The following is a 20,815-nucleotide window of genomic DNA, read 5'->3' as shown; positions in this document are numbered from 1 at the left end:
TGGACTGATGTCATACTCCAGCCAACACTGCATTTTTGTTAAGGATGTTAATCACAGGAGTGGTTAAAGACAGCTCAAATATCCAAACACGTTCCCTCGAGTAGTGGAGAAACAAATAATGAATAATTAATTTTTGTTCATTAACATGTTCCCATAACCTTGCCTTGCTTTCCTCTGCAGGTAGATTAAATCTGATTTGTCCCAAGATATTTTTAATTGCCTTCAGCCAGACTGATGAGGGCTAAGGGCAGAATCTGCAGTTTCCCACTTACCCAGGGCTTCTGCGTGCTCAGGTGGGCAGGGCTTCTGCCCTTGGAAGTTGGGGGACTCAGCTTTCCCTCCCACGAACCTGCAGAAAGATTAAGGCCTTCTCTTGCTGTTCCTGAAAGGCAAAGCAGAAAGGTTTAAAAAGCTGCCTCTGGTCTCTAGTTCCCACCAGATTTTGTAGGATTCTCAGTGTGCCACCTCCTGATACGCCTTCCCCATTCTCAGAGCTATTCTCGGGAGCCACCAGAGGGTTAAAAACGCGAGCACTGTTTTTATTGGCTTTTTTTAAAAAGTTAGCCCCACACTTAAGAAACTGCCGTTAATACTTTCAAGATGTGAGTTCTAATTGCTCCCCATTCTGGTGGTAATAGTGCCTGGGCCACGGGAGGACAGATGAGCCTCGGGGAATAACTGCTGAGTAGCTGGAAATGCCTTGCTGGCTTATTCCCCGCCCCGTCCTGCAGTCCTGCAGCCTCAGCGGCTGCTTCTACAGGAGATTCACAGTCATCCAATTACACTACATTTAGGCGAGGTGATTCACATATTTATTTATATAGGAATCAATTCCAAAGTCATCTTAAGCCCCCCTTTTGGCTTCCATACTATGAAGAGACAGAAAGCGCTGGTAAAACCCAGAGAAGGAAGCTCTCAGACCCACAGATACAGTGAGGGGAGAGCAAGTGTACATCTGGATCCGTTTGCTCACTAATCATACTTTGGTTTGTTTTCTTTTTTCCTCTCCCATTTCCTCTTATGATTTCTCTAACTCTTCTTCCCTTCTGTCTCCTTGTTAATATCCTGGCCCTTCCCTTTCTCTTTCTCATACTCTCACCTCTCTACTCCCTGTAACCCTTTCTCCAAAACCCCACAGCCACTGACTTACAGTTTGCCAGGACACGCGAAGGACATCCTGTCCCTTTTGCCACCGCCGGGGACTGCTACAGCGCTGCCAAGTGCCCTCAGGTACGAGTCGGGAGCTCTCCAGCCCCCACCCAGGGATTCACATACCCCCACCCCCGTGACTGCATCTGGTTCTGCAGATGTCATTAGAACAGCGGCTCTGGAAGGCACTTTGGCCACCTGTATCAAGGGCCTCACAGATGCTCACAGCCCCCAACCCAGTCACTCCGCTACTCAGGGTGTTTCCTAAGGAAATGATCCCAGCCAGGGGCCAAACTTCTGCGTTCAGCAAAATGCATCTGTGATCATGGTAAACGTTTAGAAACCAATTAGATATCACATGGCAAGGGCTTGGTTAAACACAGGACGATGTTAAAACAATGAATATTATGCAGTGACATGTGGGTAAATGTTTAATAACTGGCTCTCCAAGGGAAGAGGCCGAGGCGGGGGGGAAAGCAATGCTTTGCAGCATTTGCCCATTTCTGTGGTGTAAATTTTCTGCCTGACTGGTTACAAGGCATCAATATCGTGTCACGAAATGGAGGGTTTGGGGAGAGATGCACACAGTTGTCTCTCAAAAGCCAGTGCAAGTGGGTTCCAACACCCCGACTGTCAGCCATTAAAGATTCTGAATATTGCATGAGACAGAAAAACTGTCCCTCCTGTTTCAGATGTGTAAATGCGCCGTGTTTAGACCAAGACGTGCAGAGTTGTCTCCTGAATTCGCTTTCCCCCAGAGCAGCTGCAGGCAGTCTTACCCGTTCTAGAGTTGCACACGTTTTTGCCCCTTTAGAGGTGTGGCAGGTTTTGACTTGCCTTTCGGAACAGGCTGTGATAATCCTCCTGGACTCATTTTGCAAAGCAGGCATCAGTCTTTGCCAGAAGCTTCTGCGAGGAGAAGGTAGGACAGACATAATGAATTAGGTGGTTCTGGACAGGAGAACGTGGCCCCAGTCTTTCCGTTGATTTACACGAGGTCTTTACAAAGCTGTTGTCAGACTCTGTGACAAGAGTTTGCCACGTCGCTGTGGGCCTTCACGGATTCTAGGAACTGGGACTGGGTGATGTTCAGAATCCCAGGCACTGTCTCCCCAGGGTGCCTTTACACATGGCCACAGAGACCATCCAAAGACAAACACATCTGAATTTTCTTTTAACAACGTGTTTTCTCAGCCCCGAGCTTTAGAAAGTATTGCTAAACATTTTAGAGAAGTGAAAAGGAAGCACTCAGGGGAGAAAGAAAATAAACAAAGGACAGAATGTTAAAAGGGGCCTTTTCTCCATTACCCAGGAATTGAAAACTTTTGAAGTGCGGTTTCTTTAGAGCACTGGAGACTTCAAACACCCCATTCGTATGGGTTGCATTTAACAGCTTATAGATTGGCCAGTCCTGCCTTTTTCAAATGCCTCAGGATTTTCTTGTTTCGATATGTGCATCTTTGGGGAAACTTCAGTAAATGCGAGGTAATTTGCATTCAGTTATTTTAATAACTCAGAGACAAATGAACCGATTGATTTGCTAAATCCTGACACTAAAGCAGTTGCTAAGTGAGAAAACCAAAGCCAGTGAGAGGTTAAGTTGTATTTTTTCCAGCCCATTCTTCAAACCATATCGGATACTTCTAGAATTCACTTCCTCAGAAGTGTACCGAGTACCAGCTATATTGATGAAAGATGGGAGTTTTTCGTATCACTTTTCCAGGGAAAAGTCTGCAGAAAGCATGACTGTGCAAGCTATTTTAGAGCCCTGCTTGTCCTTTGGTCTGTGACTGCAGAGAAATGAAAGCAGAGGGATGCTCTGTTTGACAGTCTGCTTCTTCTTCCTCCGCATCCATTGCTGTTGCTTTGGGGAGGGCCCCAGGAGCTGTCAACTCAAGATGCACCCAGAACGTATTTTGTTATCCTGATCACAGTGGATGCAGCATTGTCGTTACTGATGCTGGTGTTAATAGCGTTCATTGTGTGTTTACTACACTTGAGACACTGTGCTCAGCCTTGGTAAATCAGCGTAGCATTTAATCATCCACAGCAGGCTATGAGATTGCCCCCTTTTGACCGATGAAGAAACTGAGGTGTAGAGACATCGGGTGACTTACCCAAACCCGCACTAGTGCTCAGTAGAGGCCGGATTTGATCCTAAGTGTGTCTGAGTTCCAACCCATGATGGTAGACACGCCTGGCTGATCCTGTGTCCAGACAAGACTTTTGCAGCATTCACCCTTGTCCAACAGAGAACAGAACCTCTGTTTGTCAGAGGTATTATACATCTTTGGCTAACTTCTCTGGATCATCGAGTGTATGCATGTCTGAATTACCTTTACTCTTTAAAATCAGCAGCAGAGATGGTAGCTAAAGCTCTCATGCCCTTTAGACCCTGAAGATAAGGCCTTTAGGGGTAGAGATATCCCAGACTGGAGCTAGAAGGGACGGTAGGTCTTGACTCCTCTGGTGACACTCAACTTTTAGAGTGCTAATTATCAACTAGGACGCTGGCTGAAAATGCAAATCCCTGAACCTGAAAAGGCCAGGAAGAGAATAAGGACAAAAACTGTTGCTTATCACTCACTCTGAAAGGGCAGATCTAGCTAGCAAGTAGTCTGCTTGGCTACGTGCTCAGACACTGGACACCCAGATCAGCCAGGGGCATCCTCAGGCTAGAAGCCTGGACCTTCTGAGGACTTTGACGTCAAAGCAGATCAAGTCTGCCTTCTGCGATGCAGGCAGAACAGGCAGTCTTTGTGGGAAACAGGATAGGGAAGGAGAGATAAGGGCATCCTTGGCAGCAACGAGGTCTGGGCATTTGTGATGGGTGTGGACGCCCTCCTCAGGGCAGGAATGATAGTAAGATAAGAACATGGCCGGGTGGGCTAACACAGCATGTAGAAGCCCGTGTCTGAGGAGGCTGGGCAAGGAGGCTGAGCCTCCGGTGTAGCCACGGTCATGGATACCTGCGTACTGAAGCCACTCAGCATAACAACCACTAACATCTGTGTAGTAGTCATAAAACACGTTCCAAAAAATATTTTTAAAATTTCACCTGCTCTCTGCCAGGTAATAAGCTAGGTATGTTATACCTTCTACTCTTATTCACAGATTATGTCTTATTAACCCATTTTACAGATGGGCTCAGGAGAGGTAAGCCTGAGGTCACACTAAAGGTAGAAGAGTCAGGATTCTAGGATAATTTCATCACCCAGACCACAGCACGATTGATGTTTTGGGCTGGATAATTCTCTGTTGTGTGAGATCATGCTGTGCATTGTAGGATATTTAGCAGTATCTCTGGGCCTGTCTGCACTAGCTGCTAGTGGCATACACACACTAGCTGTGACGTAACAACCAAAAATGTCTCCAGAGACTGCCAGATTTCTCCTGGGAGCAAAGTTGCCCTCTGATAAGATCCACTGACTTAGACCAAACTAAATCCTCCCATCACCTCTGTGAATAGGAATCCTGTTTGTCCCCAGGGTACAGATGTGGAATTTCAGGCTCCTAAAGAGTTCATAAACTCTGTTTAGCAAGTATTTATGGAACCGACATGGAGAGGAAACCTCCAAGTTGCACCTGATCCCGGAAGTCTTCGTGGAAGAGCTAGGATGTAATATTCAGTTAAGACTGTAAATATCAAGTACCTAGTCACATGTTACAAACCATAACTGATATAAATAAAGCAATAGCAAGTCCCCCCCCCTCAATAAGCTCACCGTTATATTAGAGAGAGAAAACTAACCCTTACAAAACAATTAGAAAATGCAGGGCTGGTATCAATATTTTTGAGTATCTACTAGGTACCAGGCGTTCACTCCACGGCTAATTTCATTTAGTCCCTCACTACACTACTCTGAAGGAGGCACTCGTATTACCTTCCATTTTACAGATGGACAAACTGAGGTTCTTACAGGGTAATAATATGTTCAGGTGAAAAAGCTGAATTTACGCTTAGCTCTGATTGGATGTGAGTCTCCACCTTGATGCTCTCCTTGATTTATTAAAGACCGTTTTGACGAAGAACCGGATGGTAAGGCTCAGAGAGGAAGCCTTCACCCACGTCTGCAGAGAAAGAACATGTTTAACTCCGAAACTGTTCATGGTGGAGTAGGAAACCTCAAGAATCTATTTTAGATGCCTTTGTGGAGTCATTTTTGCGAGAGAAAGACACAGAGACAAGTGGAGAAAGCAAGAGAGATTCTCTGCTGCAGCGTCTCCTTGGAAATAAAAAGGCAAACACCCGAGGCCACGTTTGGAAAGGAATCCCAGAGCGGGGCTGGGAGGTCTAGGTTCCCTGGGCCTGGTGGCGGTGGCGGGTCCCCTGCGGTCCAGAGCAGGCCGCGCGCGCCCTCTGCTGGCAACTCCAGAGAACGCGCCTCTGCTTTGAAGTCCCGCCCCGCTGTGCTTAGGACTCGGCGTGCTCAGCGCCGCGGGGAGCTGAAACCCAAGGAAGCTTTGGCAGCGAGATCTTGTTAGAAAAATTACACTGTGGCATTTTGTTCCTGAAGGAATCTGATAATTGTAAGCAACATCAGGATTGCTGAGTTAGGGACGCAGAATAGCGGTAGTTGAGAGCGAGGACTTTGAAGTCAGGAAAATGTGAGTTGGATTCTCAGTGTCTCCTGGAGAAGTTAATCACCTGCGCCGGGCCTCGCTGTCCCCCTCTGTAAAGAAAATCCCCTTCTGAGAGCTCTTGCGAGGATGGATGAGATGATGCATGTAAAGTGCCTCGTTCACAACTCCACTCTCCCCCCGCCCAAAAGAACCCTCAATTATTAGTAGCTATCATAATTAATTAATATCTTTCTCCAAGTTCCCTTTTATTGTGTGGCCTTTGCTTGGGAAGTCACGTGGACTAAAAATCTTTCTCGTTGGCCATTTATTCCAGGGTCGTTTTAGCATCAACCTTTACGGAACCGGCCTGTCTCTAACTGAATCTGCCAGATGGATCTCCCAAGGGAATTATGCCGTCTCTGACATTAAGAAGTCGCCGGTAAGGTTACTAATGGGTTGGGGGCTGGGTTTTGTTTTCTCTTCCTTCCTCCCTCCCTGTGAGGCGGCGGTGCTAAAAGTAACGGGTGTGCTTTCCCACTTCCTCAAACCATTTTACAACGTGTCAGCAAGAAAATTTAGGACATAAATCGAAGGTTGAAGCGTGTACAGGTGCGTGGAGCAGAGAGTCTTGCTTCCCTTCTGGTGAATTCTTCCTGGAGATGTGAACCTGTGAACCATTGGAGCAATTAGGAGGATGCCTAACTAGGAAGCTGAAAGTAGCCAGCAACCTCTAAGGGAGTGTGTGGCTCAGACACCTTGCAGTTAATTAGCCAACATGCAATTCACCTACATGAGCTTAGGGACAGTGATGTCAGTCTGTTTTAGAAGAATTGAAATACAAACAGGGCTGGAAGAAGGGGTAGTTCATGAGGAGGGTTTCTGGAGAATTAAGAGAAACACAGGCTCTCCAAGTCAGCTTTTCAGGCTCTAAAGTCTGCTGCTCAAGGTGGGATCGATCCCCCCCAGAGCACCCACATTGCCTGGGAGCTTGTTGACAACGCAGTTTCTGGGGCCCCAGAGCTTCTGAGCAGGACCTGTAGCTGAACAAGGCCCCAGATGGCTCCTGAGCTCAGTACAGCTTGCGACGCTCTGATCTGCGTACTGTTTCTCAGCGTGGGTGTATATAAGAATCACTTGGGAAGGTTTAAAATGCATGTGCCCGGGCCCTACCCAGAGTCACTGAAGGGGAATCTCTGGGGAATTTGAAATTCCCCAGGTGACTCTAATGCATAAGCGGGGGCAGAAAGCACTGCCCTTTGCAGCCTAGAAGTTGCCATGATGTGGGGAAGGAGCCTGACCTGCAGGCAAATGTAAAACTTACGGGGTGTGGCCTGTGGCCCCAGTCCTGCCTCAGCTGTGAGCTCTGCCTCCCGGTCTCAGGAAAGTGAGTAAGGGAGGAAAAAGAAGAGGACTGGAAAGTGTGGTGTTATTCCAAGGTGAGGTTGCCAGACAAAATATAGGATGCCCCGTTAAATCTGAATTTCACATAAACAAGCAAGATTTTTTTTTTTTTACTTTAATCATGTCTGAAACATTGCATGGGACATACTTATTCTAAAAAAACAGTATGTGTTGTTTATCTGAAATTCACATCTGACTGGGTGTCTGGTATTTTTATTTTCTAAACCCTATCAAAATCGGAACATAAAGAAACAGCTCAGTCAAGCTGCTTCCACCAAGGAGGGGAAGGAACATCAATTGTGATGTCCGGGGGAAATCTCAGAGGTTCCTGATCCCTTCTTTTAGCTTCCAGTGTTAAATTTGTGTCTTTGGGGGAAAAAAAACAAACAGAAAAATCTCTCTCACTCCCTCTTTTCTCTATCTAAGCCAATCAGCTCCTTCAAATCTGATTAACTAAATGACCATATCGCTTGCTTATAAATTAATCATTAAAATTTTTTTCTCGTACTGAAAGGAATAAAGAGAGCTGAGAGACAACACACGTGCTTTAGGGTGTGTGCTTTACACTCCTGAAATTAAGTTCTTCCCTGCTCCTACTATGTATTATGTTTCAGTGACTGAGAGAAACAAACAAAAAAATTAATTGACCGAAACGTGATCAGACTTAAAGCATGACTGTATAGAAAGCCATCTGTGTAAACTGTAATCTAAGTTTCAATTCTGTTTGTTAGTGTCATCATTGCAGTTTTCATCCAGAACCTAACAATATAATTATAGCCGGGAGCGCCACCTTGTGGATACAAAGATTACTGCCCTGCCAAGACGGGCTGGCTGTTTCCCCAGCTTTGGGGGGATTACGCCTGTGTTGAAGGGAATTGGTTTCATAATTGCCTGTCAGCACTTTTTTTTTTTTTTTAAATCTTGGTGTTCCATGACAGCTCAGAGAGCCTGAGCTCAAAATTAATCGCAAGGGTCTGTCGAACACTCCTTATGAATCCCCAGGAGCCAGCACTGAGCAATCTCTAGCTCCTAGCAGCCCCGAGAAATGATGCTTCGTGTGCCTGACCTGCTATGCGGTCCACAGAGCAGCATCCCCTAGGGATACTCCAGGAAAATAGGCTCCCGCAGGCAAAGACACTTGGAAAAATTGTATATTTTTTTTCCTTCTTGAAGAGTCGCAGTAAGCATGTGTGTATTTTAGGGTGGAATAAAGTGTACAGGAGGGAAACCTGTGTGGTTTTATTCAAACCAGCATTTCCCTAAATCATTCGTTCTCAAACTTGGGCCAGGACTTGCTAAAACACAGCCAGCCTGGGGAGGGGCCTGAAATGTACACTTTCAACAGTTTTCCAGGTGATGCCGATGCCCTGGTCTGGGATCACATTTTAGGAATCACTGACCTAAGTTAAACCAACCGCAGAGCCTTCTTTTCAAAGTTATACCTTTTAATTTCCCTGAATTACCAGTGGTCCGTGGAACACACTCTGGAAAACTGTGTAATGTCCTGCTCCCACCATGACTGAGCACCGTCTTGCTTCTGAGGGACCGAGGCTGGTGTCCCCTACGGCACGCAGATCCTGGCCAGTCCTAAGCCCTTCTCCAGATAGCCCTGATTTGATTCACCCGTCACATCATCCCTCTCACTTCCCTTCACTTTTCTGCTGGGAGCTACAGAGAGAAAAACACAACGAAACCCTCCCATTTTCCAAACCTGCTTGGCGATAAAATGTTTTCCCCAGGCGAAACTAAAGGAAAACTCTAGTCATTCAGGGTAGAACTGAATTACCAGAACCACGTGCAGGGCAGGAACGTGGTCTCACCAGCAGGAACGGATCTGGTAAAAACAAGACCCAGTGTCAAGGTTCATTCTTGGCTGCCTGTGTGTGTATAAGGATAATGATTTTTGCTATTGAAACAGCCCCTATGTATTGGGCAGTGTATATGCATTCCATGCCGTTCCTCCAGCTTTCTCATCAGATTCTTGGAAGGGTACTGAAATCAAAGCCTACAGAGGCTGCAGTGTACGGAGGTTAAGCCCCAGACCCTTAAGTCAGATCACTGGATGTGCTGTTACCAGCCTTGCCACCTTGGGCAAGTTATTTAACTTCTCAGGGGGCTCCGTTTCTTCACGCATAAAATGGGGACCCTGGTGGTCCTTACCCAGTTGGGTTCTTGCGGAGCATAAATGAAATAGGGAGATAAAGCTGTTTACATGTCACTGGGCAGGCAGCAGGGGCACAGTAAGTATTAGCTGTTAATGTTACGACATTTTCATAGGCCTGAGGCTTGCCTTAAGGTTGCAGGATTGGTCAAGGTGATGAAGGAAGCAGGCTTGCTAGCAATGGAAGGACAAGGGACTGCAGCCTGAGCAGAGGCTGAGCCTGGACCTGGCTGGCCCCCACTGCACCACGTGGATTTTGTCCATGTGGGCCCTGCCTCACCTGGGAGTAAGGCATGTGGGACGCCCCCTGGACCCAGGGATGGAGTTTCTACTCTGCTTGTGTGTGAGGGGCAGCCAGACAGAAAGGGGGGCTTGGCCCGGCTGTGAGATTGGAGAGCACAGGTTGGCGTTCTGAGCTCCTTTGCCAGTGATATTCTGTGCATCCTCAACTCATGAATGTGCTCAGGATGTGAAAGGGTCCTCAGGCCCCATCCGGACGATCCCCCCACCCCCAGAGAGATGCCCCTTCTCAGAGCTGTTGTCTGGCCTTCCGTCCAGGAGGAAGTTCCGGAATGGCCTTCAGAGCCAGGCACAGTGAAGGGAGGTTCATTTAGGCAGGATGGGAGAGGTACCCTCAGGGCTCTGTGCTGCTTCGGGTACCTGGGGGATGGGCAGGGTCCACAGAGGGCTGGGGACCTGTGTTTCTGAGGTACCTGGCCTTGGGGCCCAACAGTCATTCCTTATTCTAGGGGAAGAGCTGTAAATGGAAGAATTGCTTTGAAATTAAAAATTAATGAAAGTTGCATGACCGTGGGGGAGATGGACTCAGTTCCTGTCTTTTAATCTTTTACTTCGTTTGCAACCGGTGGAGTTAAGGTCACGTGATAAATACCTGTGTGTGTGCACGCACATAGCAAGCATAGTATCAGTCCTCCATAAGCTGCCTCCTAACCCACAATTCATTTGTGAAAACCCAATTATCCACCAAGTATGAAAATCATATTACAGACAAGTAGAGTGAAACTACCTTTTATAGATGTGTACATTTTATTCTGTACAAACCGATAGAAGATTAGATGTTTATACATATATTCATATATATAAGTGTGATTCGGACTATAGTCGGGAAAACAAATACTGTGTTTTATGGGCAGTTTCATCCCCAGCATCCTCCAAAGAAATGCAGATAAGCACATTTCAATCACAGATGTGTTGGCTTTGCTAAATTACATGAGTCAACCTACCTTGGTCACATTGACTGCAAAAAGCAGAGAAAGGAGTGAAAAGTATGAACTATAAACTATTCCTTTTCTTTTAGTAAATTTATTTATTTATTTTTGGCCGTGTTGGGTCTTTGTTGCTGCGCGTGGGCTTTTCTCTAGTTGCGGCGAGCAGGGGCTACTCTTCGTTGCGGTGCGCGGGCTTCTCATTGCGGTGGCTTCTCTTGTTGTGGAGCACGGACTTTAGGCACCCAGGCTTCAGTAGCTGTGGCACGCGGGCTCAGTAGCTGTGGCACGCGGTCTCAGTAGTTGTGGTGCATGGGCTTAGTTGCTACGCGGCATGTGGGACCTTCCCGGGCCAGGGCTCGAACCCGTGTCCCCTGCATTGGCAGGCAGATTCTTAGCCACTGTGCCACCGGGGAAGCCCTATAAACTGTTCTTAATGGAACAGAGGTCATTCATTTTAATTATATGTAATAGCTCAAACTCTACTAACAAAATATTTATAGAAAAGAGATTTCTAGAGGGCTTGCTTTAATGAAGAAATAAAAATGCTTTCCAATTAGTGTTTCATTGTATGGGAGCGGGTGCTTCAAAAGTGCTGGAAAACATACCGTTTTTCTCTGAAATAGGCACTGTTTCCATGACAATCATGTATTTGCTATTCATTTTCTCAGTACATTTTTTTTATTCTGTAATAGAAGTAAGTTTTAGTTCAGGCTTTACCTAAATCAAATTGAGTCCTAGTTAATGCAATAACATGAACATTGCAGAGCTAGTATCAGCGATTTTGTCCTTACTCAGGCTGCTCCTCACCTCCATGAACAGGCTATGATGGTAATCCACACATAAAAAACACCTTTATGACAATGATCGCTAATACTTACAGAGTACTACATTAGGCCAACTGCTATGCTGAGCACTTTGTATGCTTCCTTTCATTTGCAGCAAACCTATAAGGGGAGACTCATATTATCCCCATTTTACAGATGCACCAGGAAACGGAGGTTTAAAGAGGGTTTTTTTTGTTGTTTTTTTGCGGTACGCGGGCCTCTCACCGTTGTGGCCTCCCCCGTTGCGGAGCACAGACTCCGGACGTGCAGGCTCAGCGGCCATGGCTCACGGGCCCAGCTGCTCCGCGGCATGTGGGATCTTCCTGGACCGGGGCACGAACCCGTGTCCCCTGCATCGACAGGCAGACTCTCAACCACTGCGCCACCAGGGAAGCCCTAAAGAGGTTATTAAAGACATGATACAAGCCTGAGGCAATCTGATCTCTGCTGCCAGAGCAGGAAGAGTTTGGGTAAAAAATAAGCTTTGATGAGACAAAAGACATTCCTACTATGTCAGCATCCTTAGGGCCACCAGATGTACACTTCAGCTTAGGGAAAAAGTTCCTGGCTAGAAAACCAGTTGTTCTGGCATCAAATCTAGTTGGTAATATCAGACTAGCTCCAAAACTAACAGGGGTCCCTAAAACCAAGACCAAGTAGGGTGATAGAAATCGATCTCCCAACTTAACCTCACTCATAATCAAAAACATGCACATTTTTAAAAGAGTAGAACTATTTTTTCTGTTTGGTTTTTTTTCTGCAAAATGGGAAAGTTTCTTCTTTTTCCTTTTTTTTTTAAGTGAGAGTATCCATTGTTTTCAAGAGACTTTCATAGTTTGACCATATGAATCAAATACAGCCCAAAGATATCCTGAAATGCATGCACAAGTATGGTTCACACCACTGTTAGTCCCAGTAGAGGAAAATGTAAAACACCTTAGATGCCAGACCTTGTTCAGCAGTCAGGGGTAGGGGGTGGCTCACATGACATGGTAATTTTCAGACTGGGATATGGTGCCACCGTGAAGCAAGGAGCTTTTCATAGCACGGGGAAGCATTGAGGGGACTGATTAGCAGGGCCATCTGAATTGCAGTTCACCAAGAAGAGTGTACCTGTTCAGCCACCTTCTTTCACTCATTCACCAGATGTGTATTAGAACCGTCATGAGCCACACACAGCTAGCTTCTGGAAACACTCGGATTTTAACAAGGCACCGGCCTTGCCATCATGGGGCTTACATTCTAGGGGGAAGACAGACATAAAGAGAGAACTACCCCATGTTATAGGGTGCTGTGCAGCAGGTAACTGCGTCAGAAAGGTTTCTCAGGGGAAGTGCCCTCTGGGCTGGGTTCTGAAGAATATACTGGGCAAAAGTTGGGTGGTCCAGTGCACACAGAGAGGGCGAGGGGAGAGAGTTCCAGTGAGAGGAGTAGCATGTGCAAAGGCCCTGTGTTATAAGAGGCGTGTTAGAAGAACAACCCAAAGAAATGCGGAGGAGCGGGAGTAGAGAGAAAAGATGGGACAAGACAAATCCAGACAGGCAGGCAGGGTCAGCCCGTACAAGGCTGGAGACCAGGGTTCAGCAACCTTTTTCTGTAAAGGACCAGCTAGTAAATATTTTAGACTTTGCCAGCCAATATGCTGGCATACATATTGATATTATATATGTATTTATATGACAAGAGCAAGAACAAATTGACATAAAAATTTTAGTGATTCAATTCAAAGTGTAATAATAATTGAGTATAAATTTTTGTTATCCAGATCTACCAAGGAGAGGTATGAAATATTGAGAGAGGACAACATTTTGCTTAATTAGTGTTCTCTGCTGTCAAAATTGATTCTAAATGTTTATTTGTTAATGCGGATCTGAAATGAGATCTTCTGTACTTCATCTTTATAAATGTCATTTTGCAGGGATAGGTATTGCCAAATACTAATATTGTCCACAACCATATCATTTTAATTGACCATATTCATGCCTTGGCAGGTGTTGGTAGAATTCTATTAGATTTTTCACTTGATATCTGCCTTTCAGCGTGTCATTACATTACAGATGAATCACTTGTAATTGAAGGTGAGATGGAAGCCCCTCAATTACCTCATTAGATGGATTTTGAAATATGAAAATTTCCTTTGCGCTTACGTCCAAGTCCAAAGATACTGCTGGAACTGTATTTCATGCTCAGAAAATATATCCACTATAAATGTACGTGGAATAGCGATAAAGCTTCTTGTTTTAACATTTGACAGAGTGGGAAGTGTGCAACCTGCCTTAACGTGATTTATGATTCAAACAATGTTAGTTATTGAAATGACTTTACCACAGTATAACTTTTGCCTATAAGTGCAGTTTTTGCCTTGTAATTTTAGCTCCCATTCATTAAGAAACATTATCAAGTCAGTAGCAAAAGATAATGTCCAAAGCCATTAAGTGTTCAATGACAGTGATTGAGAACAGTTCTTCTTGTTCAGAACATTTTTAATCCCAGCCCTGAGCTCAAAATCACAGTAAAACTACCACTGCTGAGTCATCAATCTGCTGTGTGTTAGGATAAGTCAGGGTATTCAGCTTCTGGTCCTGACCCCAAATTTCCAAAACTGATGCAGGTTAAGTTTATGATAGAAAAAGAAGTTCATCATTAACACCACCGGTTCTGTAACACCAGGTAGGTCCACGTATTTTCCACAATGAATAATCACAGGCTTTAAACATCTTACATTTTCACAAGCTTTGTAAATCGGTCCAACTAAAGCTTTTCCCGCTCCGCACATATTTCTTACCATGATTAGTTGTGAACGCATCTTAGCAGATTACACTTCAGTTTTTCTGCGCTAGTGTTTTCTCAACCTCTTTGAAATACTTCCACACAGACCGTTCATGGAGACTAATTCTTTGATCACTTCAAACTCAGCATGGTCTCCTCAAATAAACAACTGAAGAGTATCAGTAAAATCTATCTACTCACCAAAAGCCAAAGGAAACCACTCCAATTATTCGCTTTGTTTTTTAATTGATTATTGATGCGGCTCCCAAATGTCATTAAATTGTTGAGCAACTGGTCTTACCCAAAGGATAACAGTCTTAAACAAGTTGCTTTTCTGTGGACACATTTCTTCAGCAATTACAATTAAACAAGATATCATTAACTCAAAGAAAACATTTATTTGTTTTGCTAACAAATGAGCCATTTGGAAACTTACACATTTTCATCTTTTATTCTTACTCATTTTGATTTTTTATTTTTGTGAAGCATTACACTATGGTGAGATACTCTGTGTTTTCTAAATGCTTGACCGTCGCTCTCCTGTGAGTTGGGAGTATTGTGACACGTGCTGCATGTGGTGATGTTGGTATCTTGTATTCTTTTAGCGCAGCGGCAGTGCCATTGCATGATGAGCACAATGCTTTGCCATCTAAATGTGACAACAGAATAATCCACATGCTACTGTACCTTAAAAGTGCAATAGTCAGGACTTCCCTGGCAGTCCAGTGGTTAAGACTTCAGCTTCCAACGCAGGCGGTGCGGGTTCGATCCCTGGTCGGGGAGGTAAGAACCCACGTGCCTCATGGCCAAAAAAAACAAAACATAAAATGGAAGCAATGTTGTAACAAATTCAATAAAGACTTTAAAAAATGGTCCACATCAAAAAAAAAATCTTAAAATAATAAAGTGCAGTAGTAAAGTCTACTTTTGTCATCTTTTCTTGTTTTGACATATACTGGTAATAAAAGAAACGAAAGGAAATATTATGATATAGCAACACTCATGGCACTCAAAACGCTATCACGTTACACTGTGTCACTGTGACGTGTGTGCAGGGTAGCAGCGTGAGACTGCAAGGGCCATCCTGACCACTCACTCCTGCTGTAGTAACTTGAAAGCAGCCACAGACATGAGGGAAATGAATGAACGTGGCTGTGTTCCAATAAAATTTTATGGACCCTGAAATTTGAATTTTATATCATTTCCACATATCAAGAAGTAGTATTCTCGGTTTGCTTCTTAACTATAAAATATAAATGCTGTTCTTAACATTGGGAGCTACATCAATAATCAGTTAAAAAGCAAAGAACTTCCCTGGTGGCACAGTGGTTAAGAATCCGCCTGCCCAGGGGACGTGGGTTCGAGCCCTGGTCTGGGAAGATCCCACACACCACTGAGCAACTAAGCCCGTATGCCACAACTACTGAGCCTGCGCTCTAGAGCCCATGAGCCACAACTACTGAGCCCGCGTGCCACAACTACTAAAGCCCATGGGCCTAGAGCCCGTGCTCTGCAACAAGAGAAGCCACCGCAGTGAGAAGCCCACGCACCGCAACGAAGAGTAGCCCCAGCTCGCCACAACTAGAGAAAGCCCACGCACAGCAACAAAGACCCAACACAGCCAAAAATAAGTAAATAAAAATAAAGTTATTTTTTAAAAAAAGCAAAGCAGTGCTTTTGAGTGGTTTCCTTTGGTTCTCGATCAGTAGGTAGATTTTACTGAGACTTTTCAGTTGTTTATTTGAGAAGACCATGCTGAGTGTGAAGGGACTAAAGAATTAGTCTCCATGAATGGTCTGTGTAGAAGAAGTACAGGTAAATTACACTTCAGTTTTTCTGCCCTAGTGTTTTCTCATTCTCCGAGAGGACGTAATGTGCGAAGATGTGGGCCATACAAAAACAGGGGCCCACAGGCCATCATTCATCAGCCCCTACTTTAGACCATGGTGAGGATGTTGGGCCCCACTTCTATTCAGAAGTGCTACCTACTGTGTGTACAGGAATGATTTCCCTAAAAGCCAGTGCAAGCCCTGGAAACCTATGAGCCAAGCAGGTGAACTAAGATGATGCATCTTTTTGCAGGATGGTACCCGGGTCGTAGGGAAATGCGGTGGTTACTGTGGAAAATGTGCTCCATCCTCTGGCACTGGCCTGGAGGTTCGAGTTTTATAGTCACGGTAAGTGTCTGTCTGTCCCTGACTCTGTCTCATTCTTTCTGTAGCCTAATGATTAGCAGATGTGGGCGGGTCGTTGGCCCCTAGGCAGGTGAAGCTGACTCAGTGCTATTTGACCTTTGTCTCTCCTGCTCATCTATCCTCATGTGCCTGAGGCCGTCTGTGCTCCATTCTTGGACATGCAGTCCCTAGACGTCCTGTACCAGATTCCTCTGTAGTGCTTATTAAAAGTGCTGCTTACTGGGCTCCATCTCTAGAAGTCCTGCTTCATTAAGTCTCTGGTGGATCCAAGAACCTGTATTTTTAACGCAGGGAATTCTGATGCAGGTAACTCACAGATCACCCTTTGAGAAATACTGCCAAGGCGTGTTCCAAGTGTAATATAAATGACGTTCATGAAGCCCTGACTGTGTGTCAGGCACCGTGCTGAGCGCCGGGCAGGCATTATTTCAGTGAATCCTCACCACAAAGCCACAGTCTGGGGCTGTTATCCTCATTTTACAGATGGAAGCTGAGATCCACAGCAGTTAAGTAGCTGGCTTAAGGTCAGATGGATTCCCTTGGCAATAACCCAGGAGTGCCCTACCCCAGAGCCTCTCAGTTAATGTACTCTTCCGCACGCTTGTAACTCACAGTGGGATCCAAGGACCGGCGTGATCCGCATCGCGTGGGGACTTACTAGGAGTGCAAAATCTCAGGCCTCCTCCTAGACCTACAGAGTCAGAATCTGCACTTTAACAGATCCGCAGGAGAGTCGTGCCTGTTAAAGTTTGACAATTCCTGGTATAACTATAGTATGCCAGCACGTTGTCCCTCTGCTGGGCAGAGGACTGAACTGATCACTCTTTTTCTCATCCCAGTGCCTTTTACGTACAAGGGCTCAGCCAACTCAGGCGACCCTCCTACAACTTCCCTCAAGCTTCCAGCAGTCCATTACCCCGTTAGGCTCTTCAGGATCCTGGCAAAGGAATACCTAGTTGACACTTACGTATCAGTGTCAGTGTTTAATTAAAAATCCATATTCAACCTTATGATCTCACATTAGGATTATTTCCACTTCAGGAGGCCACGGGGGAAAAAAAAAGAGAGAAAGAAAAAGAAACTTACTGTCTTAAGTAACTGAGATGTCCAAGCGGCAGTCTGACTTCAGGCATGGCTGGATCTAGACGCTCAGAGTCATCAGGACTCTTTCTTTCTCCATCCATCAACAATGCTTGCTTCTTAAGTGGCTTCATTCTCAGGCAGATCATCTCCTCCACACCATGGTCCCTGGCAGTTCTAGGCTTACATCATCTTTACAGCTCACGGCTCCAAGTAAATGCTCATCTCTGGCATCTGTTCTGCACAAGAACTCTGGCTCTGATTTGTCACGTGGCCATTTCCAAACCAATCACAATGTCCAGGAGACTAGGATCATATACCCACCTAGAGTTGGGTGACTGACTGACAGCTTCATCTGGAAGAGGGATGGTTGCCAAAGAACCAGAAGGAGTTTATCAGAAAAGAGGGGAGAGAGACAGGCAGAGTCAGCAGGTATCCATTAGAGATTCCCATTCAATATGTATTTTATATATTTTATATCCAATAAAGTAAATTTTATATGTATTTTATGTACAGTAACATTCGAGTGAGCACAGATACATAACATTTACGTGCATGTGTAAAAAAGGCTAGAAGGAAATACAGCAGTATTTGAAGAACGTTATCTCAGGTTGGGGGAATCACAGGCTAATGGTTTTTATTTTATTCTCTATACACCCCTGGAATTTCCATGTTTCTTGTAGCAAGTGTTATTTTTTAAATCCAGAGAAAATAGTAAGTGTTATTTTCAAGTTCTCTATGTACAAATTTATGGTTTACCTTCTCTTGACTTACGTCATTTGAGACAGAAGATTTACATTTCCTGGTTGGTTCATTTGTTTTCAGGTGCTCTGAAGAGGAAGCCGTTATGGGATGGATGAAGGATAGTGATGAAATACCTCCACCTTAAAATTTGGGTGTATGTGTGTGAGCGTGTTTGTGTGTGAGGACTTGTATGCCTGTGTGTGTGTGTACATATGCATATATATATACGTATATACACACATATATACACATGTATGTATGTGTGTGTATATAAATGTGGAATATCCTTATGATGTAAAGTTTAATATTTATGTTTGAAATTATTTATTGTGATGTAATATTTTTGTGCGTAAAATGATTCTTTTCTGACTGCCTTTCACGTTCTTTTGTCCCCTGCAGTCAGACCGCTGCATTTTACGTACTCTACATTATATGTAGTACTTTGACAAAAGTGATCCTTCCTTATCACGGTACACTATTGTTTACGTTCTATCTGTAAATGTTTTATTGTTACTTTTTTAAAACCGTAATTTTTTTTAAAAAAACAACCTAGCCGCCATCAAGGTGCTACAAGAATCGTATGAGGACATTTTTGGCCTTTCTAGGAACGTATCATTAGCCAATCAGTAATTCAGTGATGTCACAGTTTGTACCAGCTATTAATTATGTTAAATATCTATTCAGTTTCACGTGATCTCTGGGAAAAAAGTGGCTGCCTTGGTGCTAATGTTGTATGTATTTAAGTGATCGTCAGACTCAGAAATGTAAACGCTTTTAATAAAAGGGGGAAGCTAAAGGACAACTTCCAGTGGACAGAATCACTTGGAAAAAATAAGACCAACTGTTTACCCCTGTTTTTGGACATGCCTTTTTGGGAAGAGAGTTGGACTTTGTTCTTGTTGTTGTTATTCTTATCAATACTTTACTTCAGTTCATGGTGCCTTGGTCTCTCTGTGGTTAAATGGAGGGTCCCCCAAGCAGCTTCATTACAGAGTGACATTAAGCAAATGAGAGCCGCTCAGCGTTTTGCCAAGATTCTGAAATGGTGTCTGTGTTAACAATTGCGACAGAGGATGCACGGGGTGGGGGTGACCTTCGACACCTCAGCACACCTGGAGAAACTCAGAACCGGATTCTTAGTCATCAGGATTGACTTTTGTATGAAAATATTAGCTGGTGACTTGACGCCTTTGAGCCCTGAGCCTGAAACCCTGCCAGTGTCCATGGCTGCTGCAGTAATTGGTGGCATTTATGAGAAGAAATGAACTGTGGAGTACAAGATGCCTGAGTCTTTCTCATTGCCCATTAATCTTTGGATTCCATTCATCTTTGGAAGTCCTGTGTTTTTCTCCTTTCCAAAATGGAAGTGCCAAAGCCGTGGTCTTTCTGCCCTTCCAGCCTGATTGAAGAAAGGTCACGGCCCATGTCAGACACTCGATTTGAGGAGCCCTCCCATTTCCAAAAACCAAAGAGATTAGGAGAAACCTGGCAGCATTCCCCAAAGCCAAACAAACTCCAGAGTGCTCCAGGAAGTTATATCAATATATGAATAAGTGTTATCCTCCATTATTAATACAGTGTGAAAATATACTATGAATAAATACCATGACCACATCCAAACATTTGTGTTTCACATGGTTTCTGGACTCTTGATTCAAATTGGAATGAACATATCTCTAGTTTTTAAGATTTCCGGACTGAGAAGAAATGCAGACTTTCTTAATCCCATTGATTGTGTTTGTCATTCTGGAGACAGATAAAGAATGGGGACTGTCCCCAAGGTTTGTCTTTTCATCACTTAAATCAGTTGAAGTGGTTATTCTGAAACTTAGAGACAGAAACCTCTTGTTTGTGTGATGGGGAACAAGTGAGCAAACAGAAGAGGAGATTTAAGTGGGGTTTGGGGGCTTAATTGTTAATATTATGTAACAGTAGTTTCTATTCTAGAGACTGACGGTGTCCTGGGAATTGAGAGCTTTCCAAAGAAATCTAATGAACAGCTAATAGTAAGTGAATATTCACCATATGCCGGGGCCCTTTACTAAATCGTTTTAGCTCATTCTTAGAACCACCAAGTGGAGCAGGTAATAGACTTGCCATCATTTTTTGTATAAGGAGACAGAGCCTTCAAGATACACATGGGCCCAAGGTCACATACAATGAATAAGTGACAGTCTCAGAAAGAACTTTGGCTCTGATTGGGTTACATGACTACTTCTGGACCAATCACATTGTCAAGACGGCTGGGATTATGTGCCCACCTAGAGGCACGTGATCACCAACTTCAGTTGAAAGACCAGCTGTCCCAGAAGAGAAGGGTTGTGTTACCAGAAAAGGGTAGATGGTATGGAGACAGGCAAAAGCAACACATATCCACAGGAGATTCCGTGTGTGTGTATGTGGTTGCATGCACATGCATGTGTGCGAGTATAGAATCTCCAAATCCCATAGCTCACACCATAGTTCCATAGTTCCTTGTCACCCCTCAGCTTCATCTGAGACTTGGGTTCTAGTCCTTTCTCTGACATCTAGTAACTGTAGCATCCTGAACCGTAGTAGGATAAAGATGTGTAAAATGAGGCTATTGAAATGCCTCCTGTCTACCGTGCGGGATTGCGTTTTCTATAGCTGCACTCAAAATACGCATCCGCACGTTTAAGCCGACAACGTGAAAGCCATGGGTTCTGTATCAGTTAGGAA

At 44.5% G+C, this 20,815-nt stretch overlaps 1 protein-coding gene across 1 annotated transcript in view; it reads left to right on the top strand.

Annotated features, from left to right (window-relative positions):
- ADAMTS9 (ADAM metallopeptidase with thrombospondin type 1 motif 9) overlaps window positions 1-19,729 on the top strand; it is a 167,099-nt gene extending 147,370 nt beyond the window's left edge. Inside the window, exons 37-40 of the mRNA XM_060022844.1 lie at window positions 1,139-1,230; window positions 6,047-6,151; window positions 16,179-16,273; window positions 18,197-19,729. Coding sequence (XP_059878827.1) covers window positions 1,139-1,230; window positions 6,047-6,151; window positions 16,179-16,268 — 287 coding nt within the window. The 3' untranslated portion in view covers window positions 16,269-16,273; window positions 18,197-19,729. The remainder of the gene's footprint in view (window positions 1-1,138; window positions 1,231-6,046; window positions 6,152-16,178; window positions 16,274-18,196) is intronic.
- Window positions 19,730-20,815: the final 1,086 nt, after the last annotated feature.

This window comes from Delphinus delphis, chromosome 10 (assembly GCF_949987515.2).
Source record: "Delphinus delphis chromosome 10, mDelDel1.2, whole genome shotgun sequence".
Lineage (NCBI taxonomy): Eukaryota > Metazoa > Chordata > Mammalia > Artiodactyla > Delphinidae > Delphinus > Delphinus delphis.
This window is presented reverse-complemented; position numbering and strand designations above follow the sequence as displayed.